The sequence below is a fragment of the Macrobrachium rosenbergii genome, chromosome 39, assembly GCF_040412425.1.
Source record: "Macrobrachium rosenbergii isolate ZJJX-2024 chromosome 39, ASM4041242v1, whole genome shotgun sequence".
Taxonomy (NCBI): Eukaryota; Metazoa; Arthropoda; class Malacostraca; order Decapoda; family Palaemonidae; genus Macrobrachium; species Macrobrachium rosenbergii.
Genome location: NC_089779.1, coordinates 20605687 through 20619496, shown reverse-complemented (window position 1 = coordinate 20619496; position 13810 = coordinate 20605687). Strand labels below are relative to the sequence as shown.

At 44.1% G+C, this 13810-nt stretch overlaps 1 protein-coding gene across 4 annotated transcripts in view; it reads left to right on the top strand.

Moving 5' to 3' along the window:
• The window catches only part of mon2 (Mon2 homolog, regulator of endosome-to-Golgi trafficking), a 318335-nt gene that overhangs the window by 129178 nt on the left and 175347 nt on the right, over window positions 1-13810 (top strand). For 2 of the 4 annotated variants that reach the window (XM_067082770.1, XM_067082771.1), the window contains exon 8: window positions 9742-9825. The exons of the other annotated variants lie outside the window; for them this stretch is intronic. In XM_067082770.1, the coding sequence (XP_066938871.1) occupies window positions 9742-9825 (84 nt within the window). The remainder of the gene's footprint in view (window positions 1-9741; window positions 9826-13810) is intronic. 4 annotated transcript variants of the gene reach the window in all.

Genomic DNA, 13810 nt, shown 5'->3' with positions numbered 1-13810 from the left:
GCCATCTTCATTCCAAAACTTAGCACAACACATGAACACCATGTCCCTTTTTCTTTTGGTGTTTTCAGTCGAATTACAGCTTTAATCATGTCATCCCATGAGGATATCACACCATCTAAGTTGAATACTATATCTGATTGGTTTTTAAACGCGAGAGGCACAGTATTTATGAACTGTATGCAATATATGTTTACCACAGCCGAACGTAGGCTATGCTTGCCTCTGTTGCGTTTTCGACCTTCAGTCTCCGCATTAGCAGAACGAATTCTGCTAGATACCATCCAATTACTCCATTTCGGTTTTTGGAGCATATTTTGGAGAATTTACCACGTCGCTGGTGTAGAGGCAATGGAACCTTTGTATCATGGCTTGAGCCAGGCTCAATTATTTCTGATCATAGAATTTGAGTCTTTTTACTAGTTCCCTTTCCTCCACCAGCGAGTTGGTGCCTTCTCGATGGTGTTATTATTTTTATCATGATTATAGCTTATGTGTATAATGGATTAGTTTATGTGAGTGATTCAGCATCAGAGGTAGGCCACCTTGGTACCTAAAGTTACCTACGAATGATTTTCGGGTTCCTTCTCTACCTCCGAATCATTTATGTTTATATATAATCCTTAGGCTAACTCACATCATGGGTGGTTAACATTATATTATATTTTAATTTGTTCTAGTTACAAGGATGGTTTTAAAAGATAGTTACTAGCCTAGCCTACCTGACCAGACCGTGATTCGGTTTTGGAGGGTTAGGCTAGGCATGACATGCGCCTTTACACGATGCTCAGGCTACCTAGCTCACCTGACCAGGCCGTTTCACGATTTTGGAAGGTGAAGTTAGGCTAGTGAGAGAGTTCCTCATTCACACTTAGCCCACCTGACCAGGCCGTTAGGTTTTGGAGGGTGAGGTTAGGCTAGTGAGAGAGTTCCTCATTCACACTTAGCCCACCTGACCAGGCCCTTAGGTTTTGGAGGGTGAGGTTGGGATAGTGAGAGGGCTCCTCAATTCATACTTAGCCACCTGACCAGGCCGGTTCGGTTTTGGAGGGTGAGGCTAGGTTAGTACGTTGGTTCTTCTCTCCCCACACCTGTAGTGCTCAATCCTAGCCTTCCTGACCAGGCCAAAGTTTTGGTTTTGGAGGGTAGGCTAGGAACAAGAGGTTTAACCTCCTGCTTTTTCGTGTACCTGTATATAGCCTAGTCCTTCTTTACCTGAACGATTAGAATCTGGCGACGTTGCCTGGGCGTTATCCTCGTAAGAGGAAAGCCGATCGCTTGCGCTCGGCACCTTCGCATAGGAGGTTGCATTCAGCTTCTCGGAGGGTGCATCCACCTGACCGGTTGCCATTCCGCCAGGTTTCCGCCAGGTTTCCGCCACTCATCTCCATTTCCCTTTCCGGGCCAGACTAGTTCGGGCGATGTCTCGTTAGCTCGCTACTAATTACTTATAGTAGTTAGTAGCTGGAGCGTCAAACACTGTCCCGTGAAAGCAAATAGGAGTTACGATACGATAGAATTAGTTGTTTTAAAGGTACTTTATGTACAACGCCTACTTGAGGCGGCGAAGTCTCCGCCGGATTAGTCGGGTTTCTCGTATGTTATTGTCCAATTAACCACTTCGGTGGGTATGGTTTCCGGCATACTTTACGGTTTCCATTATTTGGTTACTGCCTTGGGTGATTTGAGAGATGAGCTATATGCGAACACTCTATTTCGCTCATATTCCGCCGATTCCATAATCGATGACACAATGACACAATCGTGTGACACATAAATCTATGGTAAATGATTTCAGTGACAAGTCACGGCGGAGTAACATGGAGTACTTGCTTGGAACACAAATTTTAGTTAGTTAACCATCCCGTAGCATAAATCTATGTTAAAATAGACTTTTGCTGCCGGACTCAGTTCCGGCGGGTCCTGCCTTGATGATACTCATGTACCATCATTCCACTTACAGATGGTACGTTGTCAGGAGCCAGGTTGCACGACCGTCCTCCAACAACCCTGCGGACACGAGGTGTGCCGCTCGCACTCCAGCTGCGCGGTGCAAGTTGGAGACCTGGTTGTTTGGCACCCGGACGGCTGTGAGATTTGTTACGCTCTTTATGAGCTGGTAACAGATGTGCTGGTAAGTGACAAGAAACTGCTAACCTTTAGTCCCTTTTGATTTTAATGGCTCAATGTGGATATATGCGAAAAATTTGGAGAATATTTTAGCAAGTCTTACCTTCTCTTCCAGTCTAACCAAGCAATCCGAGCCTCTTCGCTGTCGACCCTGAAGACCTGGGTCGGCGGATTTGGGGGAAATGTAGCGTCTGGCCGCCCCTTTGTACTGTCCGAGGAGATTTGCAATCTCCTTTATCCGAATGCTCGGATCTCCGCCACAGTACTGAAGGACGTGGCCGCCCCACTCATTACGGGGATCAGGGAAGAGACGCAGACCCCCCAAGACGAAGATCTGTGCGAAGAGGTGGTGGAAAAAGTAGTGGCCATCAACATTCACGTTCAACCGATGAGCGTAGATGACCACCAGGTAGAAGGTAGGGTGGTAAGTGAGGCAGGTGAAGGTAGTAGGAGTAGATCTATTTTATCCACTTCACCACCTTCGTCCTCTTCTTTTCAAGTATTCTCCAAGTCAGCTAACCTTGGGGACAGATCCTGGTCTGTTATCCCCAAGGTGAAATCTCTGATAAGGAAGGACTTACCTAAGCCTTCCAGACCTCAAAGGTCTAATCCGCCAGCTCCCTCTAGGTCGTCACTGGCTCCCAAACCAGTGACGCCCTCAAGTAAGACTACTCCCCCGTCTAAGGGGTCGAGGGCCAGAGTTTCGAAGGCTAAGCCCCCACAGCCTAGCTTCGACTCTGAGGCTTTCGTCGACCTGCTGATGCAGAGGATCGATTCAAAGGCTGAAGCTCGGCTACAAGATCTCTCGTCTCAGCTTGTCACAAGCTTAGAGACCTCAGGACATTCAGTGTTGTCATTGGCACAGAGGATGGAGACCCAGGAAAGTTTGCTTGCCGGATTCATCCAATCCAAAGTAGTACAACAGTCATATGTTGTCCCGGATGCCTCCAGACTGCCTCCCTTTGATAAGAGGAACCCGTGGTGGCTGGCCCTGCATGCTCCACTGCATAATGACACACTGACCATAGAGGGATTGGGCACTCGTCGTCTGGAAGAACTAGAGTTCTTTCCAGCCAACCTAGTGCCTCCCTATCCAGGCTATGCCAGGTTAACTGAGGAGGCCTGGATTAGATCCGATAAGGTCCCTAAGGAAACGGTCATCTTTCCTAGGGACCAAGCTCAATCCACCCTGATGCGCGCTCTCACTGACTGGGAGTGCAAGAACACCAAACTTACTCCCATTAGAGGAAGTTTTACTATGTTCTCTGTAGGTGGCTCTATTCCGACCCCCTGCACTACTAAGATTGCACAGCTGACCCTTCAAGCTGGGATGGATGGCAAGCCCATACCTCAACTCTGGGAGACAGATCCCACTTCCCTCCTCTTCCCCGGAGATTCGGAATGTTGGTTGGGAGCTCTGGCGACGTTCACGGTGGGGAAACTCGATCCCGAGTGTGCCTCCACCCTGTTCAGCGAGCAACTTCCCAAGATCCCGGAGGCTCTGCTGAGGTTATTGCATTTGACGACGTCTTGTGTGAGAGAGAGAGAGAGAGAGAGGGCGTATGTAATTGTTGAATGATGTCGTTAGAGAGTGTGGTTTTTTTTGTTTCGTTTTGATTGTCCATCTCAGAGGAAGTGACTGTGATCGCTCGTGGCGGGAGTCTTGACAGAGATATTGTGCTGCAAGGACGGTTTTTCTGGTCCTTGAAGTCATTAGTTGGCATCCTTCAGTTTGTGATCTTATTTTGACTTTGTGGTTGGAGTGTTTGTAGAACTTTGTGCTGTGTTGGTTCTTCGTGATCGGTGTCATGTGATAGCCTGGTTGTTTTTTTCTGCTGTGTTCATGAAGAGTTTGAGTCTTCTGGGACCTTTTGAACCTTGGGTTGTGTTTGTGAGGTTGGGTTGTTGTTTTCTTGGTTGTGGACTGTTGTTGTGTGGTGAGCGTTGGCATTATCGGGCGGTTGTGGTGACTCCGTGACCTCCTCCTGAGGCAAAACTTCCGTTCGGAATTCGTTAGCCTAGTACAAGGTGAGTGTATGTGCTTTTTTGTTAGTGTGAGTGTGTGGTTGTGAAATCCCTCCCACACCTCACCATCTCAGAGGTGACTGCACTAGTTCACTGACAAACCACTGTTTCAGGTTCTCCAAAGTCATTACTGGAATCCTTCCAATCGGCTCTTTATGACTTTGTGGTTGCAAGGCAGAACTGCTGGAAGCACATCTCACCGAGACCATCAGGCATGAGCCTAATAGACTCATTAAGAGCTCTGTCTGGGGACCTAACCTCTTCCCAGAGGATGAGGTCAATAACGTCTTGGCAGAGGCAACCAGAGCGAACCAGAGCCTTCGCTCTCGCTGGGGTCTTCCTTTCAAAAGGAAGTCCTCTGAGACCTCCCCTCAACCTAAAAGGAAGGAAGAGGTTCAGGAGATTCCAGGACTATCAGAAGCCTCAGGCTCAGACTATGCTTCAGGCGGTACCGGTCTCGCAGATTGGACAGCCTTCCACATCCAAGGCACTGCCTCAGCAGCAATATGTTCTAGTACAGCCGGCTCAGCAAGGTACCAGCCTTCGTGGCGTCCCCAGCTTTCAACGCCTCGTTTGAAAACCAGGGGCGTGGAAGAGGCATGCGAGGGGTAGTAGAGCCAGAGCCGCCTACCGAGGAAGCAGCATCCAGACCTCTTCCAATCAATGAGACTCCCCAGGTAGGCGGGAGATTGTATCTCTTCCGGGACCACTGGACCTTCAGTCCATGGGCCCACGGTATAATTTCAAAAGGTCTGGGATGGAGCTGGAGCAGAGGGCCTCCTCCGCCAGTCAGATTCCATCAACCTCCATCCAAAGACTTACTGGACTTTACAAAAGACCTTCTGCAAAAGAAGGCAATAAAGAAAGTCAGACACTTGAAATTTCAAGGCCGTCTGTTCAGTGTCCCAAAGAAAGACTCAGACAAGCAAAGAGTAATTCTAGACTTGTCTCGTTTCAACTTATACATTCAATGCGACAAGTTTCGCATGCTTACAATCTCGCAGGTACGGACCCTACTTCCCCGTGGGGCCGTTACCACCTGTATAGATCTTTCAGACGCATATTATCACGTCCCGATTGCGAGAAATTTCTCTCCTTACCTAGGGTTCAGACTAGGAAAACAAGCATACTCGTTCAGAGTCATGCCATTCGTGCTCAACATAGCGCCCAGAATATTTACCAAACTAGCAGAGACAGTAGTTCAAGAACTACGGGCTCAAGGGATTATGCTGGCCGCATACCTAGACCGATTGGATAATATGGGCATCCAACGCCAAGGAATGTCGAAAAGCAACAATCACAGTAATCAACTTCCTGGAATTCTTGGGATTCCTAATAAACAGGAAGAAATCCCGTCTAGTTCCGGCTGCCCAATTTCAGTGGTTAGGAATCCAATGGGACCTAAACACACACAAACTGTCACTTCCGCCAGCCAAGAGGAGGGAAATAGCCAAAGCTACCAGGCAGTTCCTCAAGAACAAAAGAGCCTCTCGTTGTACGGAGGAAAGAGTTCTAGGCTCTCTTCAGTTCGCTTCAGTAACAGACTTGTTACTAAAAGCCAAACTGAAGGATATAAACAGGGTATGGCGGAAACGAGCCAACAGCAGAAACAGAGACAAGGTGTCTCTAATTCCGCCGATATTGAGGAAGAGGCTTCGGCCATGGTCGACAGTCAAGAGTTTGACAAGGTCAGTGCCTCTTCAATTTCCCCCTCCATCGCTAGTGATCCATACGGATGCATCCCTAAGCGGATGGGGAGGATACTTCCAACACAAGAAAATTCAAGGAACATAGTCGACAGTATTCCGCCAGTTCCATATCAACATTCTAGAGGCAATGGCAGTATTTCTAACATTAAAGAAACTACGTCCAGCCAGACAGATTCACATCAGACTGGTGCTGGACAGTGCAGTAGTTGTACATTGCCTAAACAGAGGGGGCTCCAAGTCGAGCCATATCAATCATGTAATGATTGCAATTTTCTCTCTGGCAAGGAAACATCTTTGGCACCTGTCAGCTACCCACCTGGCAGGTGTTCGAAATGTCATTGCAGATTCACTATCCAGGACAACTCCGCTGGAGTCGGAATGGTCCTTGGACAAGACATCGTTCGGGTGGATTTGTCTTCAGGTACCGGGTCTCCAGATAGACCTGTTTGCCACAGAGAGCAACCACAAGCTTCCGTTTTACGTTGCTCCCAATCTAGACCCTCTAGCTCATTCCACAGATGCGTTGTCAATCGACTGGAACAGATGGCAAAGGATCTATCTGTTTCCACCAATAAATCTATTGATGAAAGTTTTACACAAACTCAGATCATTCAAAGGTCAAGTAGCACTTGTGGCACCCAATTGGCCGAAGAGCAGTTGGTTTCCTCTTCTACTGGAGTTGAAGCTCCGGCACAAACAGATCCCCAATCCAAGATTGACACAAGTAGTGCAAACTCGGACTGTGTCAGCTCCCTCAAGAATTCTGAGTGCCCTAGCTCTATGGACTTCATGAAGTTTGCAGCTCAGAAAGACGCTAACATTGACCCTCTCATTACACTGTTCATAGAATCAGATAAGAGGGAATCTACACTTAGACAATATGACTCAGCAGTTAAAAAGTTAGCATTATTTCTAAGGGAATCTGAAGCTCAGAAAATGACCACGAATCTAGCAATCTCTTTCTTCAGATCATTATTTGAGAAAGGACTGGCCACTAGTACTATTACTACAACAAATCTGCTTTAAGAAAAATATTTTTACATGGCTTTAATATTAACCTTACAGACTCATATTTTTCGTCAATTCCTAAAGCATGTGCTCGTCTTAGACCAGCAATCCGTCCACACACGGTTTCCTGGTTCTTAAATGACGTACTTAAATTGGCATCGGACACTGATAACGAATTATGTACATACCCGAGTCTGTTAAGGAAGACGTTATTTTTAATAAGTCTAGCCTCAGGGGCTAGAATTTCTGAACTATCTGCTCTTTCTAGAGAACCGAATCTTGTTGATTTCCTCCCGTCAGGAGAAGTTCTGTTGTCTCCGGGTCTCGGATTTCTAGCAAAGAATGAGGATCCACAAATAGATGGTCTCCCTGGAAGTTTATTCCCCTTCCACAGGATCTATCTTTATGTCCAGCTAACACTTTAAAAGCTTATTTAAATAGAACTTCTAAAAGAACTTCAGGCCCTCTTTTTGTTAGGGAAAATGGGGGTACCATTTCCTTAAAGGCCATCAGGCAACAAATTCTTTATTTTATTAAACAGGCTAACCCGGATTCAGTACCTCGAGTACATGATATTTGGGCGGTAGCCACCTCAGCTAATTATTTCACAATATGAATTTTGATGACCTTAAAAAGTATATGGGCTGGAAATCACCAACAGTATTTAAACGCCACTATCTTAAGTCCCTAGAGGCTCTTAAATATTCCACTGTAGCTGCAGGAAGTATTGTTCCTCCTGGTCCAGCTCAAGACTAGTATATATAACTCTTGTTTATCCTTATTGTAATGTAATTCTTAATTAAATTACCTATTGGTATATTCTCTCGCCTACCTGCCTCGCTTGCTTGCCCTGCGTTCTAGCCTTTTAGGTCAGGTCTGCTTCACAGCCTGACTCCTGCCTGTAACATTGATATCCTATGTGCCTTATAGTTTTTATTTATATTTTGAACTTTATAATTTGGGGTTATTAAAACTCAGTATTGTTCTCTTAGTTTTATTTAGCTCCATTAAGGTAATCTTTTAGATGGTACCACCAAGCTATTGTATGGCTGATTCTCTGTTACTATTTCACTGGGTGACACAGGTCAAGCCCAAAAAAGGGATTTTGACAACGGAAAAATCTATTTCTGGGGGAAGACCTGTGTCACCCAGTGACCCATCCCTATACTTCCTTTCCCACCTGGATAGCATACCAAGCTTGGAGGGTGCTAATTTTGGGATGAAGATGGCGGGCGCGAGTGGTAGGTGGCAGCAAACGGAAGGTAGTAGTGGGTAGAACGGCTCACCCATGTTGGGGGCTTTGAGAATGGAGAAATCTGTTGGGCAAAGCATCTGTGAAAGTGGCTACCACTCACCCCTTAGTGCATACCGACACCATTGTGGTGATCGATCCAGGGGTTGTAACCCTGGCATTATGGATAGCTTTTTTCTCTGGTATATTTAGCAATATTTATACAGTACCTAGAAATGTGTGCTATTGGAACCATTTCACTGGGTGACACAGGTCTTCCCCCGGAAATAGATTTTTCCGTTGTCAGAATCCCTTTTTGGAACTTAACCCCATTGCATGTAGGTCAATACCTGCACTAACACTGATTCACACCTTCTGTACAAGGACACGGCATGAAGAATTCTGACAAGAATGTAAACATTCCAAGGCCAGCTGGTGGGAAATAGTGGGTTAGCTAAGCGTTATTTTTTTTTATTTTGAATGCCAATCACACTTAATGGTGTGAAGATATAAGGTAGCTTTAACAGCAGGTAAGCCAGATAATTAATTTTATCATAAAAATTTTCATTTTGTTACAAGTCAATATCCTTTATTAAAATGTGAAAAAGCATAAAACAAAGTATTATTAACAACCTTACAGCCTTTGCACCCCATCCCTGCCCAGGAAACTCCTTCCCCAGTCAACCCCCCAAACCCTTTCCCTGCATGCCTATGCATATGAGCAGCTTTACTAACGCTTCTCTCTACCCTCGCAGTTGCCAACTGTGCCCCTTCCATTCCACCCGACCTTCCCACCACACCTCCCTTTTGAAAAAATTTTCCCCACCCTCCTAACACTCCTCCCCCCCCTTTCTCAGATTGATTATCCCTGTAAGCAGTGTTACCAACCATTGGAACAAGGTTTTTAGCATTTTTATGTATTGTATGTATATTACATGTATATGTTGGGTGCCTGGGTGCTGGTTGTATGCAGATAATATTGAGATGCAAATAATTCAGGGATTACTGTACTGTATAAAGGTAAGAGAAACCATATTAAAATTTTAGGTTCTATAGAAGTTCTAAATGATGATGTTAAGATCGTCACAGATTTTGTAAAAATTATTGTCAGTTTTATGATATTTAACCATTTTTATTTATTACAAGATTGTTAGTCATTAATTTATGAGTACTACTGACCATTTTGTATCATGGTACTGAATAACTGAATGGTTCTAGTGCCAGACCAAACGTTCATATTTCAATCAATCAATCAATCAGTCAGCCTTTCAAGTCTTCAAGTTGGTGTAGCTGGGTCCATTTTACATAGAATAAGACGCATTATGATTAATGGATTTACATCAAATCTTGTTTTGTTTTAAAAATATATTTTTTTATTTCATATGATTGCATCATGGAGATTATTAATTTATCCATATATTTTGTTAAACACCTTTACACTTTCCAACATCCTGTTGTGTACTGTTTGCTGAGGAAGTGCATCTTGCTGTTCATTTGTAGCATCACATATCCTTGTGCTACCAGTTGGTAGCTGTAACGGGTGCTTCCCTCGTGACATTAGTTTAGTACTTGTCCACAAGTATGGTATGTACTGTATTTGTTATACACCTTATAGTATTTTGTGCTTGTTTATGTTAAAAGCCAGGGCTGATGGAGTGTCTGAAGTTGATTGCCATGGAACTCCTTGAGTCCATCCTGACTATGTTTTCAACACTGTTTTATGATGTAAGTCTTAATTTGCTTCTTTCACCAAACTTGTGTTAGTGCCAGATGTTTTGCATTGTTTGTCGTGTTTGTATGCAATTATTGGTCGTGGTGTCTTGTGAGGGCTGTGCTGAGGTTTTGTTGTTTGAAATACTCGTAGCATTGGCTTTTGAATTTAGAATGTGTTTGTCAGTCATTCTGTGGCTGTATTCATGCTGCCAGCTTTCATTATATTGTATTTTGAGAAAACTGTTCTCTTATCATGAGTGTCTTGTAAGAAATATTTAGAGGTAAATACTACCTTTACCTTGAAATACTTTCTGCAGACACACACACAATTATGCATATGCTTGTCTTATACTATATGTAGTAATACAGTATTGTTTTGTAAAAAAGTTTTCATGCCAGAGTTAGTGTGTCTATTTAAAAAATAGTCTTGTACATTGCATGTTGTATGATACAGGATGCTGCGGCCTCATCTAATGGCAAACATAATTCACATATTAAAGTTTTGCCAATAATTTTGTAAGCTCTAGCAGAAGACAGTTTTTGAATGAGCTAATTCTTTCAATGAAATTTATGTTATTCAGATAAACATGTTGAAAATCTTTTCATGTATTATAACTCTTGAGGTAAGTAGAGTGAAATAATGTGCTTAATCTTAAATCTTATTTACTGTATTAGTGACATTGACTTGTCAGAGTCACTTGATTTAGTTACTTGTTCCAAGAACTTTAGACTTTTATCTGTTATACTGTTTTAGTTGTAAAAGGTAGGAAAAACTGCTTTTATTTTTGTTGTTGGTTACTGTATATATTTGATGACTGGCAAGACCCCTTTCAGAAAGAATATTAGGGAAATTTTTTTTTTATATATGTAAGCATTTGGCAATGTTATTGCAAAATATAGGTAGAGTTTGCACAAAAAATTTGATTAAAGTATGCAACTGGGAGAGCAGAAATTTTGTTATAGTTATTATAATATACAAGAGAAAACAAAAGCATCATTAGGTGTAGCAAAAAATATTTTATAGCCTCCCCTCCATCTCTGCATCCGATGTATGTATGTGACAGTGACAATGGTAAGTGCTTAAATTTACAAATAAAAAACATTGTAGGGTGAATATATGAAATTTTATAAAAGCATATATTAGAATCAGATGTTTTTTATATAAAGTCGATGTTTAAGCCTAGCTTAGGCTAGCCTGCTTATGCGTACGTACACATATGCATCACATTAAGCAAGCTATGCATTTAGTGTGCCCTCAACCCTCTCTCTCTCTCTCTCTCTCTCTCTCTCTCTCTCTCTCTCTCTCTCTCTCTCTCTCTCTCTCTCTCTCTCTCTCTCTCTGGTACAGTATTTTTATTGACATTTATTTAATGCAGTACTGTATAGCATTGTACTTCACCTCCCTCTTTCTTATTGCCTTTCTTTTCCTCGACCTTCTCACCTTCTTTGTCTTTCCTAACCAGGCTCTGCAAAAACTTAGAAGGCAGTCTGCTGCAAAATGGCTGAGAGGCTTTTCATAACCCCCAGTCTTCTGCAGAGAGTGTTAACAGTCAGGTTGTGCAGGTGAATCAGTACACAATCCCACTGGCTACTGATTTTTGCTCCATGAACCTCTCCATGTTCAGTGAGTGACCCTGGTTGCTCCCAGTCACTTGCACATCCTCCTAAGGCGATGAGGGCCGATCCTGGCTCCTATATTGGTACTTCTTCAGAAGTTAGGAAGGAAAAATCTGTACTTCCCAGACTATAAGTTGAGCTAGTTCCTCTGTATGTACTGGGACGTGCTCATGATTAGTTCCCAAACTGTCATGAGCATAGCTGTACTCCCATGTTTGGTACCAGCTAGGACCTTCCTCAGCCGGGGTCTGTGTTGGAGGGTACACAGCCCAATGTCCACCTAACCTGCATACCACTTAGTACCACTCTACATGGAATAGGTAGTGTGTGTGTTCCTGCTCTCCTCAATTGGATAGTGGGGCCATCCTGGCTGTTTGGCCCAGGCTTAAGGCATATGAGGACAAGGAAGGTGATTGTATGCATTTACCTCTAGTGCCTTCATACAATGACTTGGTGTCTGGGACTCATTCCATTGATGTTGGAGGAAGGACTGGGAAAACTCTCTCGCCAAGAAACTGTTCTTGAAGGGGGAAGTGTTCATATCTTCCATTCTATCCTAGTTATGACCAAGAGTGTTCTCTCACTATGGAACAGATCAATCCTGGGTTCGTCCTTTCTTTTTTCAAAGAGTAAGGTTGAGTTTGAAAAACAGAAAACTGATGCTCATGACTCCATTATCTATTGTGCAATCTCTTCCAGTATTTTGGGGGGGGGGGATCTGCAGCAAAGCATTTAGCAGTAGCCATGCCATTAACATCAGGGTTTAAAAAAATCCATACCACTTCTAAATCCCATTTGGATTTACAGCATTCGTCTTTCCCTGGAAAGAGTCAGTAGTTGCCTCAGCCCTTGCAGTCTTCCAACCAGCCCCGCCCAGAAGTAGGGAGGAGGACACATAAGTTGGCATTCCTCTCCCTCTGCCTCAAGTATGAGGATTCCTGTCATGCCATTGGATAATGTGGCATTACTAGGGGTTGGAGGCCTAGGTAGGTTTATCCTTTGGGTACTTCATAGACTTAACTACAAGGACTGATGACTTCTCATTTCTCACTGACTGATCCTGTTTCCTTCTTACCAGGGTTGTCCATATCTAGAGGTAAAGGCATTCCTGGAAAAAGAGGAGCTAGAAGTTGTTGGTGGAAAAGTCAACTGGGGTCAGGAGACCACCTACCGACCTCACACCTCTGGATAAATTCATTCATCAAACCTTTTTAGCCAGGAAACCCCACATTCCATGTTCGCATCTGCCAGAGAAGCCCATTTCAAGGCCGTGTGCCTTAGTCTGTTGATTGCCTCAGGTTATGATGTGGATAGTCGCTCTGTTTGTTTGTTTGAGCCCTTTCACCTGGGTTTTGATAGTTACATTACCTCAGCAACTGATTGAGCCTGGCAAGCTCTGAGAGACGATTGCTCTAGGGTGAAGATAGCTTTTTCTTTCTTTGTCATGCTTTCCAAGATGCAATTGCTTTAGGATAGAGGTCAGCTTTTCTCTCCGTCATGGTTCGAGGATTCTGATTAGCTGGGAAAAGTTGGATCCATTACCCGAACAGCTGATGAAGTGAAGTACTGGGTTATGCTGACTGACATTGTAGTAGTGATGGTCCATCCCGTGGACTTGCTGATCAACAAATTCAGAATGGTACCAGCACAGTTCTGGCCTCTACAGAAACAACCAGATCGACTTTGGTAGATCCTTCTCAGTCTCTTCCATGGAGAAACTCTTGGCACCTGGGCAGTTTCACGTACATTCCCTTCAGTGGTGTGCAAAGCAACATTGGTCGCCTGCCTCCTGATCCTCTAATATTCCTTGTGTCCCTGAGCTGGGAAGGAAGGAACATTGGTGGGAGTTCCACTGAATCCCTTTCTGTGGAGATTCTTCTGTTATGGGACACATCAGTGGAATGTAGTGCAGCACTTCTGGCTCTGCAAACATTCTGGGATCAGTTGATGGGTTACACTGTTATGAATGAGCAACAACTTGACCATAACGGCATAAGTCAACAAGCGTGGGGGACGGCCTCCCTTTCCCTTTTCAGGTTGGTGCCAGGTACATCCCAGGCTGTCAGAATATATCAGCAGATCAGTTCAGTCACAACCTTGATAATACACCTTTCTGCTGTTTTGCCTTATCTATGAAATAATTAAGTATGTGCTGGTCACTCCCAGTCACAGAGTGACCAATGGCGGCTCATTGGCCACAGATCTCCTGGATCATCTCATCAAGGCACTGTGAGAACTACCCCTTGGCTCCCATGGCTTTGACAGCCTTATCTTCAGAGGCACCACCAAGCCACAATTGTTTACCCTTCACAGCTGTAGACTGTCCAACCATCTTTAGCAAGCGAGAGGCTTTTTCAGCAGGGTGATGCAGATGTCATAC